Below are 18,439 nucleotides of genomic sequence, written 5' to 3' on the forward strand. Positions count from 1 at the left end.
CAGATATAGACCAAATCCATCACATGGCACAGTCAACAATTGCTTTTTTTGCTTTATGAAGTTGGGGGTCTCATTATGTAGCCCTTCTGGCCTCAAACTCTGTATGAAAACCTGGCTGGACTCAAACTCAGATATCCTACTGCCTCTGCCTTCTGGGTGCTGGAATTAAAGACACATGCCACTACACCCAGCTCAAACATAATTTTAGTACTCTAACACTTCCCAGAAAGTGACAATGTCATTTTAATGAATAATTTCTGATACATTTGAATTTTAATGTTTTATGGATATACATATATTCTACACATGAAAAAAAGCTTTACTATCTTTTTAATGTAATGCTGGTGCCAGGTAAGGCATTTAGAATTTATTGAAATTTCATGATTCTTTTTATCCACAAAATGGCTTGAAAATATACAGGTGACAAGAAGGGTCCTCTCCTGAGTGAACTTTCTAACATGAAAGATTCTGTCTGAAATGCTTTTAAAATGGGTTACAATGATTTTGCATCATGTTGCAAAAAGCTCGTATAGAATGTTATATCACTCATACAAATGAGAGATTTATAAACACATATGAAGCCTTCGCTCTCTCCAATAAGACATGTCCTTAAATCAGTGTCAATTGCTATACCCTCTTATTCAAGATAAACTGCCTTTCAGGCCATGAGGACACATTCAGGGTTGAGGTTGGAAAGAAATGACTCATTACAAATGTTAACACTCTGATAAAACTTAGGACATGTTCTCTCCATAACTCTGCACACACAGGCTGCCAGGCCCCAGGTAAAAGAAGAAAAGCAAATCTTAGCTCACAAGACGTGTGCATATAGGACCTCTCACATATGATATGTGACATCTTTGCATATCACTAACCATTCTAGATACGCTTTCCCATGCTAATAGCATCCCCTCTCTTGTGAATTCTCCTACATGAAGTCAACTTCCTATAAAAGGGTTGTTCTTATACATTACATCCAGGTATTTCCAGCCTCTGAGCTCTCCAGAGTGTTTTCCACTGGGCAAAATGTTATCTGTCTGTCTATCTATCACACTTTGTGATGGGTTTTCTGATGCACACACATTTATGTTATACTTACTCATGTGTGTTACCTATGAGTTCTTGCACATAACCCAAAAATATAAAATATTTTCTACATTCTTTAAATTTACTAGGTTTTTGTTCTTTTTTTTTTTTGGTTCAGTTTTTATACTCATGGGGTTTTGTGTTTGTGTGGTGCTCTAGTGGCGGCAGATGTCTTTGTTTTACAGAACCCAGTTTCTGCACACATTAAATTGCTATGGCTTATCCTGCGTTCCTTCTTTGGTATGCAGTAAAGGATGCCGTACAGCTGAAGGGCTCCTCATCTAAGGACTGCTGAGATCTGACAAACAGGAAAAAGTTTCTCTACATACACTGCATGCACCACCTGCTTCTCAGCTGTGTGTGTGAAGTGCAGTCAGCTATCTGCTGTTGGGACTTCCTTTTCCACTGCAGGGCTTTTCTACCTGAGGACCCCGCTACACATTTGTTGGAAATGCTTCCGAGTCCTGGCAACCATAAGGCCTCTCAGTGGTGAGGGTTCTCTGATGTGTACTAGGTTTGGCATGTGGCAGGTGACCGTTCTGTAGACTACACTGACAGAGCCTCAGTGACACACACGGAGAGAAGACAGATGTCTGACGTGCTTTGCTGCAGTCACAGGGTTTCTCACCTGTGGGAGCCCAAGCTTCTGAGAGATGTGACTTCTAAGGGTTTTTCCACACAGCCACCCTCAGGGCTTCTATCAGTAGGGATTCTCCAGTCTTACTGCAGACTGGCCAAACCAGGCCTCACAGTCAGAGGGTCTCTCACCTGCAGTTTCTCCAATAGCTAAAGTCTGACATCTGGCAGAAGTCTTCTGAACAGATCCCACACTAGTAGGTTTCTCGGGTTTTGAGTTCACTGATTAACCAACCATGAGATCCAACTTAAGACTCACAGAGTCTCTGCAACCTTACGTGCACAGGGTGCATCACTCTTCTCCTCTCTGCAGTCTGTGGGGAGGAAAACCGGCTTACCCTTCTCCTACATTCCGTGTGCACAGGGTTGCTGACCTGTGTCTGCACTAGGACACCTGTGGAGGTTTGGCTTCTCACAGAAGGCTTCCCCAGACTTCATGAATGAGGTTTCTCACCGGAGTGAGTTTTCAGATGTATAGTGAGATATGACTTGACACTAAATGATTTGCTACATTCTTTGCATTCAAAGGGTTTCTCACCTGTGTGGATTTTCTCATGTGTGGAGAGATTTGACTTCTGGTTAAAACGTTTCCCACAGACACTGCACTCATATGGTTTCTCACCTGTGTGAATTCTCTGATGTACAATGAGCCCTGACTTTATGCTGAACGTTTTCCTGCACTCCTTACATTCGTAGGGCTTCTCGCCTGTGTGGACTCTCTGGTGAATAGTGAGGTCACACCGCCTTTTAAAGGCATTACCACATATGTTACACTCATAGGGTTTTTCGCCGGTGTGGGTTTTCTGATGTACGCTGAGATTTGATTTTACACTGAATAGTTTCTTACATTCTTTACACTCATAGGGCTTCTCCCCAGTGTGAGTTCTGTGGTGTAAATAGAGATTTTGTGTGTGTTTAAAGGCTTTCCCACACACTTTACACTGATAGGCTCTCCCACATCTGTGTCGTCTACGAGGCTGGTTGTTGGTTTTTACAGATGTATTGGACTCAGGGGGCTTTTTACCTGTGTGTGGTCTCTGCTGCACACTGAAAGTTGAGTCTGGGCAAAATGTTTTCACGCAATCACTCTCTTTACTTGAGAAAACACTCTGATCAGCCCTCAGTTTCGGCATCTGATGCACACATTTCTTGTCGTTGTTATATCCACGGGGTTTTCCCCATGTGTGCAGAGTGTGCTGAAGGCCTGCCTTGGTACGGGATGCTGGCTCCCCGTCAGTACACTTAGCACACTGGCTTTTTAGGTGTGGGTTTAAATGCTGAGTGTAGTTACACTGGTCAGAGAATGACTTCTTACACATGGTACAATCAAAAGTCTCTTCCCTTACGCCAGTCCCCTCTCGGGCAGTAAGAGCCAACTCATCAAAGGCGTCCGTCGAGCTGTCTTCAGGAGACACGGTATGCGTCCACACAGCGTCCACATCTAAGGCTTCGCCAGCCTGAGCACACTGGGCGTGCCGCTGTCCACTTTCAACACTGAGATCCAGACTAGGAGGTGCAGGAGGTCTGCATGGGATCTTAACTGAACTGAGATGATCAAGTTCCTCTGTAGCCTGCACCTCAATGGGCCCGCCAGGGAGATACACATTTTCCCACGGATCAAGCACCTCAGATCTCATTCTAGAAGAGCTCCTATTCTTAACAGCCAGGTGCAAAACATGGTTTGAACTCATATTAAGTATTTCCCCAAATTGGCCCCTCTCCTCAGCTGATGTGCTGCCAGTGATTACCAGGTGGCTCAAATGTCTCTTTCGATTGTCCCTTCTGGTTTCCTTCAGGCTCTTCACAGGTTGCAGAGCTGAAAGGAAATAAAAGTGGCCCCACATGAACAGTACAGAAGCCATTCTGACAGAACACTACTACAAAAGTGGCGCAGTACCTCACTGATGATGTCATTACAAACCAGGGTCTGGAGAGATGGCTCAGAGGCTAAGAGCACCTGCTGCTCCTGCAGAGCTTCCTTCCACTGGGTTAAAATTTCATAGCAGTGCTGCACCAATCTGCTGACTTAGCCTAAGTTCTCCAGTGAAAACGGTTGAAGGACAACTACATACAATTTCCTCATCAAATAGGAGCCGCTCAGCAGGGCCCGCTCCTTGGCCTCCATGCCTGAGATCTCCTGGATGTCACACCAAACCTTGGTCTATCCTACTTGGAGCCTTTACAGGTGTTCCGTGAATTTCTGGTATCTTGGTATAATTATTTGATTTTGAACATCTCTTTTCATGTTAGAATTCTGCAGGTGAGTACCTGAAACCTATATTTTCAATAATGACTTAGAAATACTGTTACTTCAGAATTGCTAATGAAATCCCAACCACTCTGAAGGCTAGAACTTCTATCAATCTATGAATTATGTACCAAATTTGTAAGTCTCAAAGTTAATCTGAATTTTACATTTTAAAAAAATCTCCTCAAAACTCTTTGGCCATCGAACCACCATATATTTTTTCATTCATTTATCCATCTAAGGAAACCTATTTTCGTGGTTATCATGCTCTTTAAACAGGGCAAGTTTGTTGGATTACCACTATTGGTCCCACAGAGCAGACCAAAGTCTAGGAGGACTCAAAAGTGATGAGTACATTAATAACCCCATGAACAAATGCTTCAAGTGAAGGATTATGTAAAAACAGAAGGGAAAAGGATGAGATTTAGAAGAACTACTTAACGAAATGTTTAAGAAGTGAGCAGAATTTGCTGACCTATGGAAATACATAGCAAAAACAGGAAAGGAGGGTCCATTTGCCAATGTGAGCTTCCCTTGGACATGATACAACAAACATCAGATTAAGAAGTTAGTCTCAAGATTGGACATGGCAAAACTGAATAAAAAGAACTGCCCATATCCAGCATCTGAGCACTGAGGAACCTGGAGTATTCACTAGGGGCTGGAGCCCTGCGCACACTCACTGACCCGGGAGGCTTCACGAGCCTGGAGCACTCACTAGGGGCTGGAGCTCTGTGCACACTCGTTGACCTGGGAGGCTTCACAAGCCTGGAGCACTCACTAGGGGCTGGAGCACTCACTGGGGCTGGAGCACTGCGCACACTCACTGACCTGGGAGGCTCTGGTCTGCCGCATCTGCTTCCTTCCATGGCCCAGCTCCTTGCTCTAACCTCAGGATCAATGCGGGTTTGGCATCACACTGATCTATTAATAGGAATTATTGCACAAGTTGTACCTCAGTTATAAAATACTGATTTCAGACTCTCAGCAATGATAGGACCAGTATGAACACTCTAGGAGAACATGGCATTTATAACCAGTGTTGAGGACATTAAAAAAAAAAAACAAAAACAAAAACAAAAAACCCTACAGAATAAAAGCATTATTCTGCCTGACCACATGTATCAAGGGGAAAAAAAACAAAACAAAAACAAGTGAAAAATTTAAAAATACATTGAGTTAACAAAAATCTAAACTTCCCCTGCTGGACACTGCATGAGTTGGCAAGATCAGTAGATGGGAATCTGTGTGCTCTGAAGTACCCCTCCCACCCTGCTCCCCCCAAAGAACCCCATAACAGGAAGTAGAGGAAAGCAGGAGCTAAGGAGAAAAAAATGGATAAGAATTTAGTACAAACAAAATAGCAACAGAGCAATAACAGTAAGAGTTAATTTTCTTTTTTTTAATGATAAAAATCTTTTGGTTTCTTGGATTCAGGTCCAGTCTCTGCTACTCTATTCTTGGTATTACCAGATCACCTTACACCACTAAAATTAGGCAAGAAGAGATGACTGGAGAGAAGCCTTTTCTTGGAACACCACCGGGGGACACAGCTGGCTAAGAGAAGGGACTCTCTTAGCCAGCTCTCCAAGTGATTGGATCTGGCAGCTTTGTACATAAGCAGGAATTCACGTTGTAAATGAAGTTAATGTCTGTACCAGTCAAAGCACCTGTCAGACCACAAGGGAAGTCCTCCCCTTCTGTTCCCTGGGAGAACAGGACTGCAGAGTCACCAGAATTCACTAAAGCCAACGAGAGCAGAAGTCAGTTAGAAACGCTGAAACTGTGCTGGCTTGTAATGCACAGTAATCTCCCTTCAGGGGAGAGAACAACCAGCTGTAGTGTCCTCAGAGTGCCCTGAGAGGAGTTAGACCAGCTATCAACTGGGAGTCCTTTTACTCAACCAGGGAGTAAGTCGGACTATCCAATCACAAAGTATTTGCTTCTTATAGGACACACACACACACACACTCACTCACACATGGGACATCTCTTTCTAAAGAGAACCCTGTGTAGTTATTGCAGCATCACATGCAGAAGACATGATACTGACTCTATCTTAGTGTCGTCCACCCTCAGATGAACTGATAAGAAAATGTGCTATATAAAGAGAGGGTGAGCTCATCCAGCTAAGGAAAAGGCCCTAAGTTTCTCCCATAAGACCACTGAAGGACACACATTAAGTGAGGGAGATCATTATGGTTGGAAGCTGATGTCAGCCTGAAACCTAAAGAACGAACATCTAGCCATGGGAGCCTAGGAACTGTTTGAGGGAAGGAGGGAAGATGGTTGTCAGCTGCAGGGAAACAGCAGGATGGAAACATAACTCCCACAGCTCCACAGCACACAAAGCTAACTGCAGTGGACAGCAAGTACTTGAAAGGAAGAGGAAGGCTTTTACAGGGCTTGAGAGATGCCTCAGGGGGTAAGAACATGTGTTTTTCTTGCGAAGGACTTGGATCTGGTTCCTAGCACACAAATGGCAGTTTACAAGTATCCATAACTCCAGTTCCAGAGGATCTGACATCATCTTCTGATCTCCTTGGGCACCAGGCACACACAGAACACATACATAAAAGCAGGCAACATATTCATATACATTAAATAAATAACTAGAAAGAGAATAAGAGGGAAGGTTTTACGTGTTCTCAACAGACAGAAATGATATATCTAAGTTCACAGATGTATAAAACACCATCATGTAGACTGCACAAATGACAACTCTGAGTATAAATGTGGAGTCACTGTGCATCAGTAAAAGGCCTGGAGGCTCTGCCCTTCTCAGAATACATAGGGCTCTGGGCACGGGCACGGGCATGGGCACAGGCACAGAGGAAACACAAAACCAACAACCACCCCCCACTGGCTGAAGTGGTTCCTGTATTCACCAAAGAGGAACAGCTGCTAAGAGCACTGCTGGGACTTCCACTCACTCAAGGACAGCAGGCTGCTGTAGGTCTCCAGCATCACGTCCCTGTAGAGCTTCCTCTGCGTGTCATCCAGGTCCTGCCATTCATCCCAGGTGAAGTCCACAGACACATCCTCAAAGGACACCAGCCCCTGGAATGAGACGACTTTTCTCAACCCAAGCCTTCAGCCTTAGGTCAGAGACAGGACTATGTGAGGCGCTGCTCTCCACAGGATCTTCTTAGATGAGATTCTTTATTAAGGAAGGATGCTCCCCCCACCCCCAAAAAAGACAAACTTCTTAGCTTGGTGATGAGTGACTAAGGTAGTAAATATATTCATATTATTATTATTCCTTTGGTTTTCTACTTAAATACATACCTCAACTACAAAATTGTTATTCATAATATACTTCCAAATTCATTTCCATAGGTAGCCTTATACATCCTTCCTAGAAGAGTTGCTGGTATCTGAGAAGAAATCCGCATCACTGGTGTCCTATAATGACAGGCAAGTGTACTGATGTACACCTTTAATCCACGCAGGCCAAGGTGGGGATCTCTGAGTCTGAGGCAAGCCTGGTCTACATTCGGGGTAGACTGAAACTAGGGAGTGACGATCACTGCGGTGGGCAGGAGCTACAATGACCTTAGACAGGCAATTGGACAAACAAGAGCTTACAGCAAGCGGTTACAAAGAAAATAAAAAATTAGAAATTGCAGAGGCAGCTAGCTTCATCAAACTAAGATTAAATTGCTTTAAAGCAACTTAGGGCACGAAACAAATGGAAAACATACTTGTATTCAGTAACTGAGGAAAAGATGCAGACATTGAGAACTGCACAAGACTTTAAACTTTATTCTGAGAAAACAAGAAAGTTCGATCTTAGATAATTTCTTAGTATACTTCAAGGTGTATGGTGGTTCTTATCTGTGATCCCAGCACTTGGAAAGTAAAGGCGAGATGATTTCAAGTTCAAGATCATCCCAGGACGCATGAGGGACTTTGTTTCAAAACACGAACATGAACATAAATGAACACACATGCATATTTTGGGAAAGAAAAAAGCCTTTCTGAAAGAAACTATAGTTTAATAATGATATAACTAGAAGTCAAGAGATTTGAATACATGACAAAAGAAACAATAGTCACAAGAAAACTAATTGCTTTCTGTAAATGAAACGAAACTTTACTTCTGGGCTGGTGAAATGACTCAGTGGGCGAAGGCTTGCCACCAAGGCTGGTGACTTGAATTTGGTCCCTATGTCACATGGCAGAAGGAGAGATCCAGCTCCTGCAAGTTATTCTCTGACACAGGTGCACACATGAACAAAAATGAATGTTAAGCTTTACCTCCAAACGGCTATTATAAGACAGCTATTACGAAGTGACCAGACCCGGTGTCGGGGAGGCAGGAGCAAAGAACGGTGCACTGCTCTTGCTCTGCAGTCACTGCGTTTGCAACCACGCACTTGAACCCTGAAACTGAAAATACTCACGGAAAGCGGCTGTCTGGTCAGGACAGAAGCAGATGGTTTTCTCCCTCCGTTGAGTAAGAATGAGTTACACAGTACTTACTATGCACTGGGCACCGTAGAGAATTTAGAAATTTTTTCAAGAATGCAGTAGGGAGCTGTCTAGGGGACCACGAATCTCACCTTACCTTTGGGCCTTGTGGATAGTCTCTAGGCTGATGGTGGCAGGCATCTGGGGCACAGGCTAGGACCAGGCACTATCAGCTGAACTGATACTTGCTAGGCAGGAGACTAAGGGCAAACATCTACGTGACTGAACCCCAAGAAAGACTCTACATATACATATTAGGTAGGAGGAGATTCACTGTGTGACAAATGGTTGTGGCAACTGTTGGGTACTGTTGCCACTGACAGAAGACAGTAGGAGTTTCTACAAGGTGACACTTGGACCTTGTCGACTATAGTGAAACCTTCCTTAGGCGTAAATGCTAACCATGGGTACAGTGACATTTCTGAATTCTCTAATTTTTTTTTAGGTACTATAAAACCTACAGTTGAGTTGAGGAACCTCAAAACTTGTAGGTAGTGACCAACACGTTTCCTGGGTGAAAACTGAACATTTTAAACCAGGAAACAACATAGAAATTGGCACAGTGGAGGCCTATGACATAGCCATTAATGAGTGATAGGAAAATTGATCTTCACAAGTTGCTTTCTGATACACACACACACACACACACACACACACACACACACACACACACAAATGTTAAACATAATTATTTTAGGGCCTGGAAAAATGGTTCCGTGGTTAAGAGGGCCTGCTGCTCTTACAAAGCCCCACCCCTCTCAGTGCCTAGCATCTATATGCTAATTCACAATTATCTCTAACTTCAAGTCCAGATGATTTGATTCAGACGCACACATTGTACATGCATACATGCAGGCAAACACTCATTATATAAAATAAACCTTTAAATTTGAAAAAGTAAAATCATTTCTAAGCAACAAAAGGAGGACAGTACAAAGCAGCACACAGGAAATCTGAGCTGGGGCCGAGGAAGAAGCTGATATAAAGACAGGAGGTTGTGTGGGCAGCCAAGTCTTAGCAGGCTTCTATGGGCACAGTGTTTACCAGGTGATAAAAACAGGAAAAACACAAAACCTACTAACTTTTAGGTTGGGAACAAGGAAGGAGGAATGGCCAGCGTCTGAAGGCCAGAAGAGACCTCCCCCCTCAGGCTTCTCCGTGCTGCACAACAGTCTGGCTCGCCAGCCTTGTCAGCACACCAACTCCCTTCTGAATTCACCTCAGGGCAAGAGGAACAACACTGTCCAGACTGAAGTCAGACCCACAGGCTCAACAGAATCTGAACTGTGGCTCTTGGGAGATGTACTGCCCTTCTGCAGCTAAGACACCCTGGCCAGGAGAGAGCAAGGTCACTTGGAATAGAAACCAAAGAGTTCCCAATCCCTGGGCTCCACGTGCTAGGACCTTTGCTGAGATCACCTTGTGGTGAGGTGGAGAAGGACACACAGACATCTTCCTTCCTTCCAGTATTTACCATGGTATGCCAACATTCCTGCCCCTTAGATGTTTCGGGCCTCCATTTTCCAACCACGTGCCTTCCAGGTTGCTGACCATGATCCCAGCCCACTGGGCAGATTGGTATGGGGATGAGCCTGTGGAACTCTCCTCATCTTTACCTGCTGCTTCCCACACTCTGGCTTCTGCCTGTGGGGAAGATATCCATCATTGCACTGGCCCTAATTCAGTGCACATACTGCTGTGTGCAGAACTCTGCTGCTGCCCTGCAGGCATGGTAACGTACCTGGCTCTGCATCTTGTGTCTTTATAGGGTCAATCCCCATATTCTGTATCAGGGTAGAAGCTTCAGGAAGGCAGAGACAAGGGCAAAACCTGTGAATTTAAGTCTGCCCAAGCTATGCTTGCTGCCTGTGAAATGAGTGGTTCCATTAAAATTCTGGTGCTCTTTGATAACATATTGAGATATTTTTGAGACAGAAACTGATAATACTGCATAATCTACCACCACGTAATATCCAGATCTGAGTTCCCGCTTTTACTTGTGGTCTGTGCGCTTTTCTCATGACTCAAATGGCGTCCCACTGCCTTCTTCTCCCACGTACTCTCAAGGCCTTCGCCATGCCTGCCTGTTAGCAGTATGTCTCATCAGTACTTGGGCGTTACCACTGAGGAAACAGACCCTTCCAGTCTGGCAGAGATGGAGAGTTCCAGTGTGAATAAGAAAGTATCCATTTGTCTTTAGGTAACCACGTTTCCTCTCCATCCACAGCATCACATGCTGCATGCATCTGGCTCAAGAATGAATAACAGAGCCAGCAGGATTGCAGCTCATAATGCTGGTCCTTAGGAAGCAAAGGACAACGAGGGATGAAGGAGAGTCCAGAAAAAAAAAAAAAGAAATAAAAACCTTCTAGTGTACGGCAAAAGCCATCTGGTTTGTTGTTATCAATACCATATGCAGGGAAAGAACAGAGGATGTGTTTCATTTGGCAAGGGGAGCTTGGAATGCCTTTGCACATCAACACAGGAGTCCAACTTATGACCTTAAAGTTGAGCAAAAGGGACAAGCTACATGGAAATAGTTAAGGACGTCAAACCACAGAGGCCTGAAGCACTAAGTCTACAGCGGAAACGGAAGGGATAGAAAGCAGAATACAAGGACGACCGGATGTTAAGTATCAGTGGGGTTATGACAGAAACTGAAAGGGCTGTTAAGGAAAACTGCTTGCTACACGGAGGAAAAGTGCTTGCTACACGCGTAAGACCGGAGTCCTGATCCTTGGAACCCACATTAAAGCCAGGCGGGTATAGTGGCAGCCTATAATACTAATAATTGGGAGGCAGAGACGAAGGATTCTCAGGGTAAGCTGGCAGGCTAGACCAGCCAGACCTGTGAGGCCCTGACACATAAAGAAAAGTAACCAAGAAAGACATGTAACATCATATTAGACCTCTACAGGCACACATGTGCACTCACACGTACATCTGTCCATGTCTATAAATAAAAATATTCTCATTCTCTCTCTGTCTCTCTCTCTCACACACATACACACACACACACACACACATACGAGTGCATGCACAAAAACCTGAAATGGAAAAAAATTCACATCAAGAACCCAGATAGTAGCTTCAAATGTGGCAGAAGTTTCGAGAAAGGCAGCTAGAGAATCATGTTATCATTTAGCTATAATTTAACATTCTGTTGAAACACGTGTCTGAGCAGCAGCAAACCATGACAAGTGTGAACACTGTGCTCGGCCCTGGGTTGGAGTGAAGCATTGTATTCCTCAATGCGCCTGTGCTCACGAGGCCCTGAGAATCATCACATTTTCCTCCCGGGGTCCATTCAAACTTTACCACAAATGGCTCTGGGCCAGAAAAGCCAGTGACCAACTGCACAGTTCAAATGACTCTAACGCCATTTATACACTGTAGCTATATCAACATTATAATCTTATTATGGTTGTGTATGTTTCCCATGCTTATTTTCCATTTCTACTTTAGTTATCTCACAAAGCATTTAAACCGCAGTGTAAGGACAAGTCAGGAGCTGTAACACCACTCACCACAACTGGGCGCATTCTCCTTGCTCTCCGAGGCACATGGAGAACCCTGCAATCACTGCTGGAAAAGACGGGCAACAGAAGCTGCAGGCTGTTGCTGTGCCTCGTTTGTGGATTCCAATATCTCTACATAGTTGCTGAGTCAAAAAACCAGAACAGGACAAAGATGCCTCCGGTGTGGGAACAGAGTCGTACAGGTGAGAGCCACCACGACAGATCTAACGGAAAGAACATAATTATATGAGAAGTTAAACCTATTGTTTACCCAGAGGTTAGTGAAAGCAGTTGCTGCTTGCTTGGTAACTATTGTCATGAATACATACTGCAGTGGTTTAGGAACGGACATTTAATGAGCATGACGTTAATCATGAACATGATACAGAAAACACTTGAACAGGATTTCCTATTTTCCCATCAATGCACAAGTACCATACAGAACTCCATCCACATTTCTTGGTTCCCATATTTAAGTTTCAGGGACAAAATGCTTTGTGCAATCTAAGCCTTTGGTCCAGGACTGTACCTGTAAATGAACACAACTCCTATTTATTGCAGTACCTTGGAAACACTGTTTAACCAGATCCTGCCTGTGGTGTCCACAGATGGTGTATCTCCCTCTCACAATGCCCCTTATCTCTGCTGTTTCTTGTGCTTTGGCCAGCAGGGCCTCGGTGTGACAAAAGTATAGTTTTTGAATGCGGTTGCCCATGCTAGCAGGCTATGGTTAAAGTTCTGTGTTACCATGCCCTGTTCATACATCTAAGTTTTAATCAAGGATCCTGAAGAAATGAAAAGTATAATTACCATGGGATCCAGGAATCACTTTGTTTTCACAAGTAATGAAATCACATTGTGCAAAACAGCACGCTCCACAGCTCACCATAGTACTGTGGCTTTCCTCTGGGCACAACAGGATCACCTCTCTCCATCTTGGAGCAGAGCCTGATCAGAAGTCCCTGTCAATGAAATAAGCCAAGTAACACAGGTCTACCATAGTGGTAATGGAGCTGTTACGCTCTAAAGTAGGAGGGGGATAGTTAAGGACCTTCATCTGGGATTCCAACCATTATTCCCATGGTATCTCTCACCTTCCTAGTGAGCTAGAGTATGCAGGAAATTAAAAGTTTACTGAATATGAGGCTCCATGAGTCAGCATATATACTGGGCTGGGAGGTGGTGGTCTGGGTGGTGGTGGTCTGGGTGGTGGTGGTGGTGGTAGTCATTCAGCCTCACTGAATAAGTAAGCCCAATAAACTCAACTGATCACCAAGTTGGACCGTGGTGGAGTCCTTCCTTTGGTCACTCCCAAGTGCCTGCCTGAGGTGAACAGAACGTTTGTTTTTGCTGCAGTAAAAAGTCTGTGCAATTACCGTGCTCTCTCCACAGAAGCCAATACTCTTAAGAGCCTTCCAGATAAGGGAGAGGAGAGGAGATGCCCCAGCACAGGTTCTCCCCACACGTCAGGCTGCTCTAGGATCTAGGACTGTCACTGCTAGACGACGGGACACTAGACTCAGCAGTTGTGGCACCGGGGTCAGGACTAGGAGGAGGCGAGATGAAGACAAGGAGGCTGAAGACAAATCTCCTTGCAGCATCAAGGAGGGTCGGCTCTGCCACGCCAGAACCGAGGGCGACAGAGGTTGTGAACTCAGCTCGCACAGGACTCCCGGGATCGCGCCATCTGCACGCGGCACAGCGCCCGCCCCTGCAGGCAGAAACCAGCTGTACTCACCAGAAGGCTGGTGTCTGACAACGCGTAGATGTCCAGACAGGCTGGCGCAGGACTGAGGCCACAATCCAACCCCCTTGGAAACCGGAAGCAAGATGGCGACGCCGGAAATAGACCGGAAGTTCGCGGGAGCCGCCCGGATCTCAGAGCCGGTGAGACCGTCTTTGGGGCTTATACAGTTTAGGGCATCCCGGTCACTCGCTAGTGACATCGTTGCATTTGGAATACACCAAAGCTCTAAAGTGAATGCTTCGTGAGGCTAAACCCAGAAACAACTGCTTTATGCCAAAAGAAAAAAAAGTTTTAGCTGGGTGGGCGTGGCGGCACACACCTTTAATCCCAGCCCGGAGGTGACAGATCTCTGAATTCCAGGCAGAGACCCTGTTTCATGGGGGACAAAAAAGGAGACCGAGAGAAAGGTGACGGGGCGGAGAATATAAACAAACAAACAAACAAACAAACAAATAATAATTCTGGAGACATGGCTTAGTGGTTAAGAGCAATATTCTTAGGACCCAAGGAGCTGAAGAGGTTTGCAGCCCTGCAGGAGGAACAATATTACTACCAACTAGTATCCCCAGAGCTCCCAGGGACTAAACCACCAACCAAAGAGTACACATGGAGGGACCCACGGCTCCAGGTACATATGTAGCAGAAGATGGCTATTTCAGATATCAATGAGAGGAGAGGCCATTGGTCCTATGAAGGCTTGATTCCCCAGAATAGGGGAATGCAAGTTAGAATATGGGGGGTGGGTGATGAGCAGGGGGAGGGAGGATGGTATAGGGGGTTTCCCGAGGGGTAATGAGGAAAGGGGATACCATTTGAAATGTAAATAAAGCAAATATCTAATTTTTTTTTTTTTTAAACAGCACTATTCTTCCAGAGCACCCAGGTTCAATTTCCAGCACCTATATGGCAGCTCACGATCAAGAATCCTCCCAACTCTATGGGCATTATGCACACATTCACAGGCTGACAGGCAGACAAAACACCCATACAAAAACTACCTATTTATTAGGCAGTTAGCTAGTTAGACAGGCGTTATCAGGCCTTTTGTGGATGGGCACGTGCTAAGTTAAAGAAAACCAAAGTACCACAACCACCCTTAGAATTCAAACTGCCACATGAAAATAGGGATCATGGACACAACTGCCCCTCTTCAAAATCTAAAATTCCATGTGAAAGGAAGAAAAATGGAAGAGAATTGTTGCTTGTTCATTAAGGGAAGGCTGTTTTCCTATGTTTCATCATAACTTTCTTTTAAATCTCACTTTTTTCTTTTTTTCTTTTTTTTAAATTCAGAAGAGGAGGACCTGAGCCATCCCTTTGACTCCGGGTAGAAGTGTGAGATTTGAAACTTCTTCAAAGATTACAAAAGCAAAGATACAGGCTGGGTGGTGGTCCACATATTTAGTTCAAGCACTAAAGAGGTATGAAGGCAGGCAGATCTGTGAGTTTCAGGCCACAGATATAATATAACTTTATATTATATAATTTTATTTTTTTAAGGACAGCCAAGTTTACAAAGTAAGAGCTTTGTCTCAAAAGTAAAATACAACACCAAAGGCATACAATTGCCCCATTCTTACAAGTTAATCCAGATAAGCTTGTCAGCCTCCTGGATAGAACTCTGGGGAGTTGCCCCAGAAACGGTCAGTATGTGGTGTAGATGGAGTCTTTCTAATGGAGGCTCGCTCACTCCCTTGCTCTCACCCTTGACAATGCTTCACCTTATTCTGCAACAACTATCTCCAGGCGGTGCTTTGTTTGATGTCACTGGAGGAGACCAGTGCCTGGGAGAGATGAAGGAGAGGCCGAGTGAGTACCTAGGAGTGCTTTCTGGGTCAAAACCTGTCCTGACTGAATCCAGTTCCATCGGTGCCCTGCTGTGTGAACGACGCTGTTCTCACTGTGGGCCTGGTGAGCATCATGGTATTGGGACAGTGCAAGGAAATGTTGTATCATAAAAAAAAAAAAAAAAAAAAAAAAAAAACAGAAAAAAAGCAGATTTGGGGTTGGAGACATGTGTCATTGGTAAAGGCACCTATCTGAGCACAAAGACCCCAAGTTCTGCTCTAGAACCCACACAAGAGAACTCATTACTCACTGTAACTCAAGTCCCAGGGGACCCAACAACACCTTCTGGTGTCTGTGGACCCCTTCATTCACACTTACACATTCCTGCACAGACACACGCATATTTAAAAAAAATTAAATGTGAGCGTACCACTTACAAAACTGCACTAGCTACTGGTGAGTCTATGGGCTGCCCAAGGCTTAAGATTTGGAGACAATTACCATCCTTCTGATGACAGGACAGGCAAACAGGGACACAGCACTGGATTCTTTCATTATTCTGAGAAACTGCCATGGGATTTTTTGAGACATATATAACACTGAAGATTTTTTTTTAATGTATAGCATGCAAACAAAATAACTGTGCTTTCCACCTAGGAGAAGCTCAATGAATTATCACACAGCGAACATGTGTGCAATAATAACTTTGATCTCAATAACTTTGGTCTTGCCTATTCTAAAAGGTATCCAAGACCTTGTTGTTCTTGTTTTTAAGACTTATATTTTATGTGTATAAGTGTTTTGCCTGTATGTGTGTAATTGCAGCATTTGCAAGTCTGGTGCCAGAGGAGATCAGAAGAAGGTGCCAAAATGCCCTTGAATGTAGCAAAACATAGCTATATAAATAGCCATGTGGGTGCTGGGAACTGAACCCCTGTCCTCTTTAAAAGCAACAAGTGTTCTTAACCACCGAGCAACCCCTCCAGTTCCTGCTCTTTAATAGAGAACACTTTCAATGGGTAGATATGAAATCCAGAGCGTTGCAAATCCTTGAACAGCATTCTAACCATTGAGCTTCTGACCTGGCCCAGCAATTAAGTTCTTAGGCACTAACACTGTCAACTTTGTTTGCTTTTGAGATAATTCACACAGCCCAGATTGATGTCAAATTCAGTATGTAGCTGAAGATAACACTGAAGGTAATACCGGGCTTATCTTCCAGTCTTTATAGGGCTATTAGGCTTGTGCCATGTTCTGGGATTATAGACATTTACCACCACACTTGACTGTACTTTGCTTTTTATAAATGTATGTATATTTTACATGAGCATGCATATTTCATTACAGAAAAATACCCACAAAACCAAACAATATAATAGATGCTTTACAGCTTCAACACATACTTATTATGCATCTTTAAACTTTATTACTTTAGTCCATTCTCTATTGTTTACCTATACATGTTTATTTTTAATTCCTCTGTAATAGTCAGATGTGCATATATTGAATGTACAATTTTAAAACCTGTTTTTATTAATTATGCGTGTGATAGGGTGTGTGCATATGCATAAGGTACTCAAAGAGGCTGGAGGCATCCAGTTGAGTCTCTCCCTGCCATCAGGGCTGGAGTTAGAGGTGTTTGTCAGCAACTCAGTGTGGGTGCTGGGAGTTCAACTCAGGTCCTCATTGGAAGAGCAGTAATGCTTTGAATTGCTGACCCATATCTCCAGGCCAAAACTTAACTTTCTTTTTTTAAAAATTTATGTATATATACATGCCTGCTTGTCTCTATGTGCACCACTTGCATCCAGTACCCACGGAGGCACAAGATCCCTTAGAACTGGAGTTATAGGCAATCTTGAGCCATTAAGTACAGGTACTGGAACCAATCCGAGTCCTCTGTAAGAGCTCTTTGTCATTGAGCCATTTCTCTAGTCTCAAAGCTACAAATCTTTTTTTCTTTTCTTTTCTTTTTTTTTTTTGGTTTTGGTTTGAGAGTGGATCTATTATTTAGCTCTAGATGTCCTGGAACTCCCTCTATAGACCAGGCTGGCTTTCAATCCACAGAGATCCACTTGCCTCTGCTTCCCAAATGCTGGGCCTAATGGTGTGTGCCACCACTCCTGGCTTCTGAAGGTACTTGAATGTCTGCACTCATGTGGGAGGGACCCCAGAGGCGAGAGGCACAGGATCCCCCTAGAGCTGGAGGTAGAGTATGCTACCCAATGTGGGTGCTGGGAACTAAACTCAGACCCTAGGCAAGGGCAACATGTGCTCTGAACCACCGAGCCACCTGCAGCCCTCATTCTCATCTTGAACGCAATGAACACAGGTGGGTTTCTCAGTGTAATCTCGTCAGTTTTTATGTGAGAGATAAATAGGTAGTTATAGCAACCCCTTCTGTATCTGATATTTCTAAGCCCTATCAATTATGGAGGCTTTGGTATAAATGCTTTAATATACCCACAGACTCTGTGAAGACAACTGGTACTTGGCACATCTGTAGAAGGCAGGCCTCAAAGAGAGGAAACATACCAAACACGCGACTTTGAAGCCCCATCTTCCTTTAGCTTTCTTAGGTTTGTCTCCCCTTTGCTTTTAGCTTCCAAGGTGTGAAAACATACCTCTGGCATGTCTCCCTCCTTAACTGCCTTGCCATGAACAGAAAAGACAGTCATCCATCAATTGGATTTTTTGCAAATATGAGGCAAAAAAAAAAAAAAAATCAGTGTTTCTCCCTAAGTTGATTACCTTGGGTGCTTTCTCACAGTAATGTAGATGTGATCAACACTGGGAACAGAAATGTTTCCCTTGGACTTTAACCGAGTAAGATAGATTTGGACTGAGTGAGCGAGCAGTACCTGAGTCAGCACACTTCCTCCAACAAGGCCACGCCCCCAATCCTTCTAATCCTCTCAAGCAGTTTCACTCCCCAGTGAGTAA

The 18,439-nt window shown here is 44.2% G+C and overlaps 1 protein-coding gene across 1 annotated transcript in view; it reads right to left on the reverse strand.

The window, feature by feature from the left end:
- Positions 1-1,176: 1,176 nt before the first annotated feature.
- Positions 1,177-18,439, reverse strand: part of LOC127694413 (uncharacterized) — a 35,139-nt gene continuing 17,876 nt past the window's right edge. Inside the window, exons 6-10 of the mRNA XM_052195946.1 lie at positions 13,497-13,955; positions 11,971-12,093; positions 6,904-7,030; positions 4,802-4,894; positions 1,177-3,538 (exon numbers count right to left, since the gene is read on the reverse strand). Coding sequence (XP_052051906.1) covers positions 2,157-3,538; positions 4,802-4,894; positions 6,904-7,030; positions 11,971-12,093; positions 13,497-13,955 — 2,184 coding nt within the window. The 3' untranslated portion in view covers positions 1,177-2,156. The remainder of the gene's footprint in view (positions 3,539-4,801; positions 4,895-6,903; positions 7,031-11,970; positions 12,094-13,496; positions 13,956-18,439) is intronic.

The sequence above is a fragment of the Apodemus sylvaticus genome, chromosome 10 (assembly GCF_947179515.1).
Source record: "Apodemus sylvaticus chromosome 10, mApoSyl1.1, whole genome shotgun sequence".
NCBI classification, from domain to species: domain Eukaryota; kingdom Metazoa; phylum Chordata; class Mammalia; order Rodentia; family Muridae; genus Apodemus; species Apodemus sylvaticus.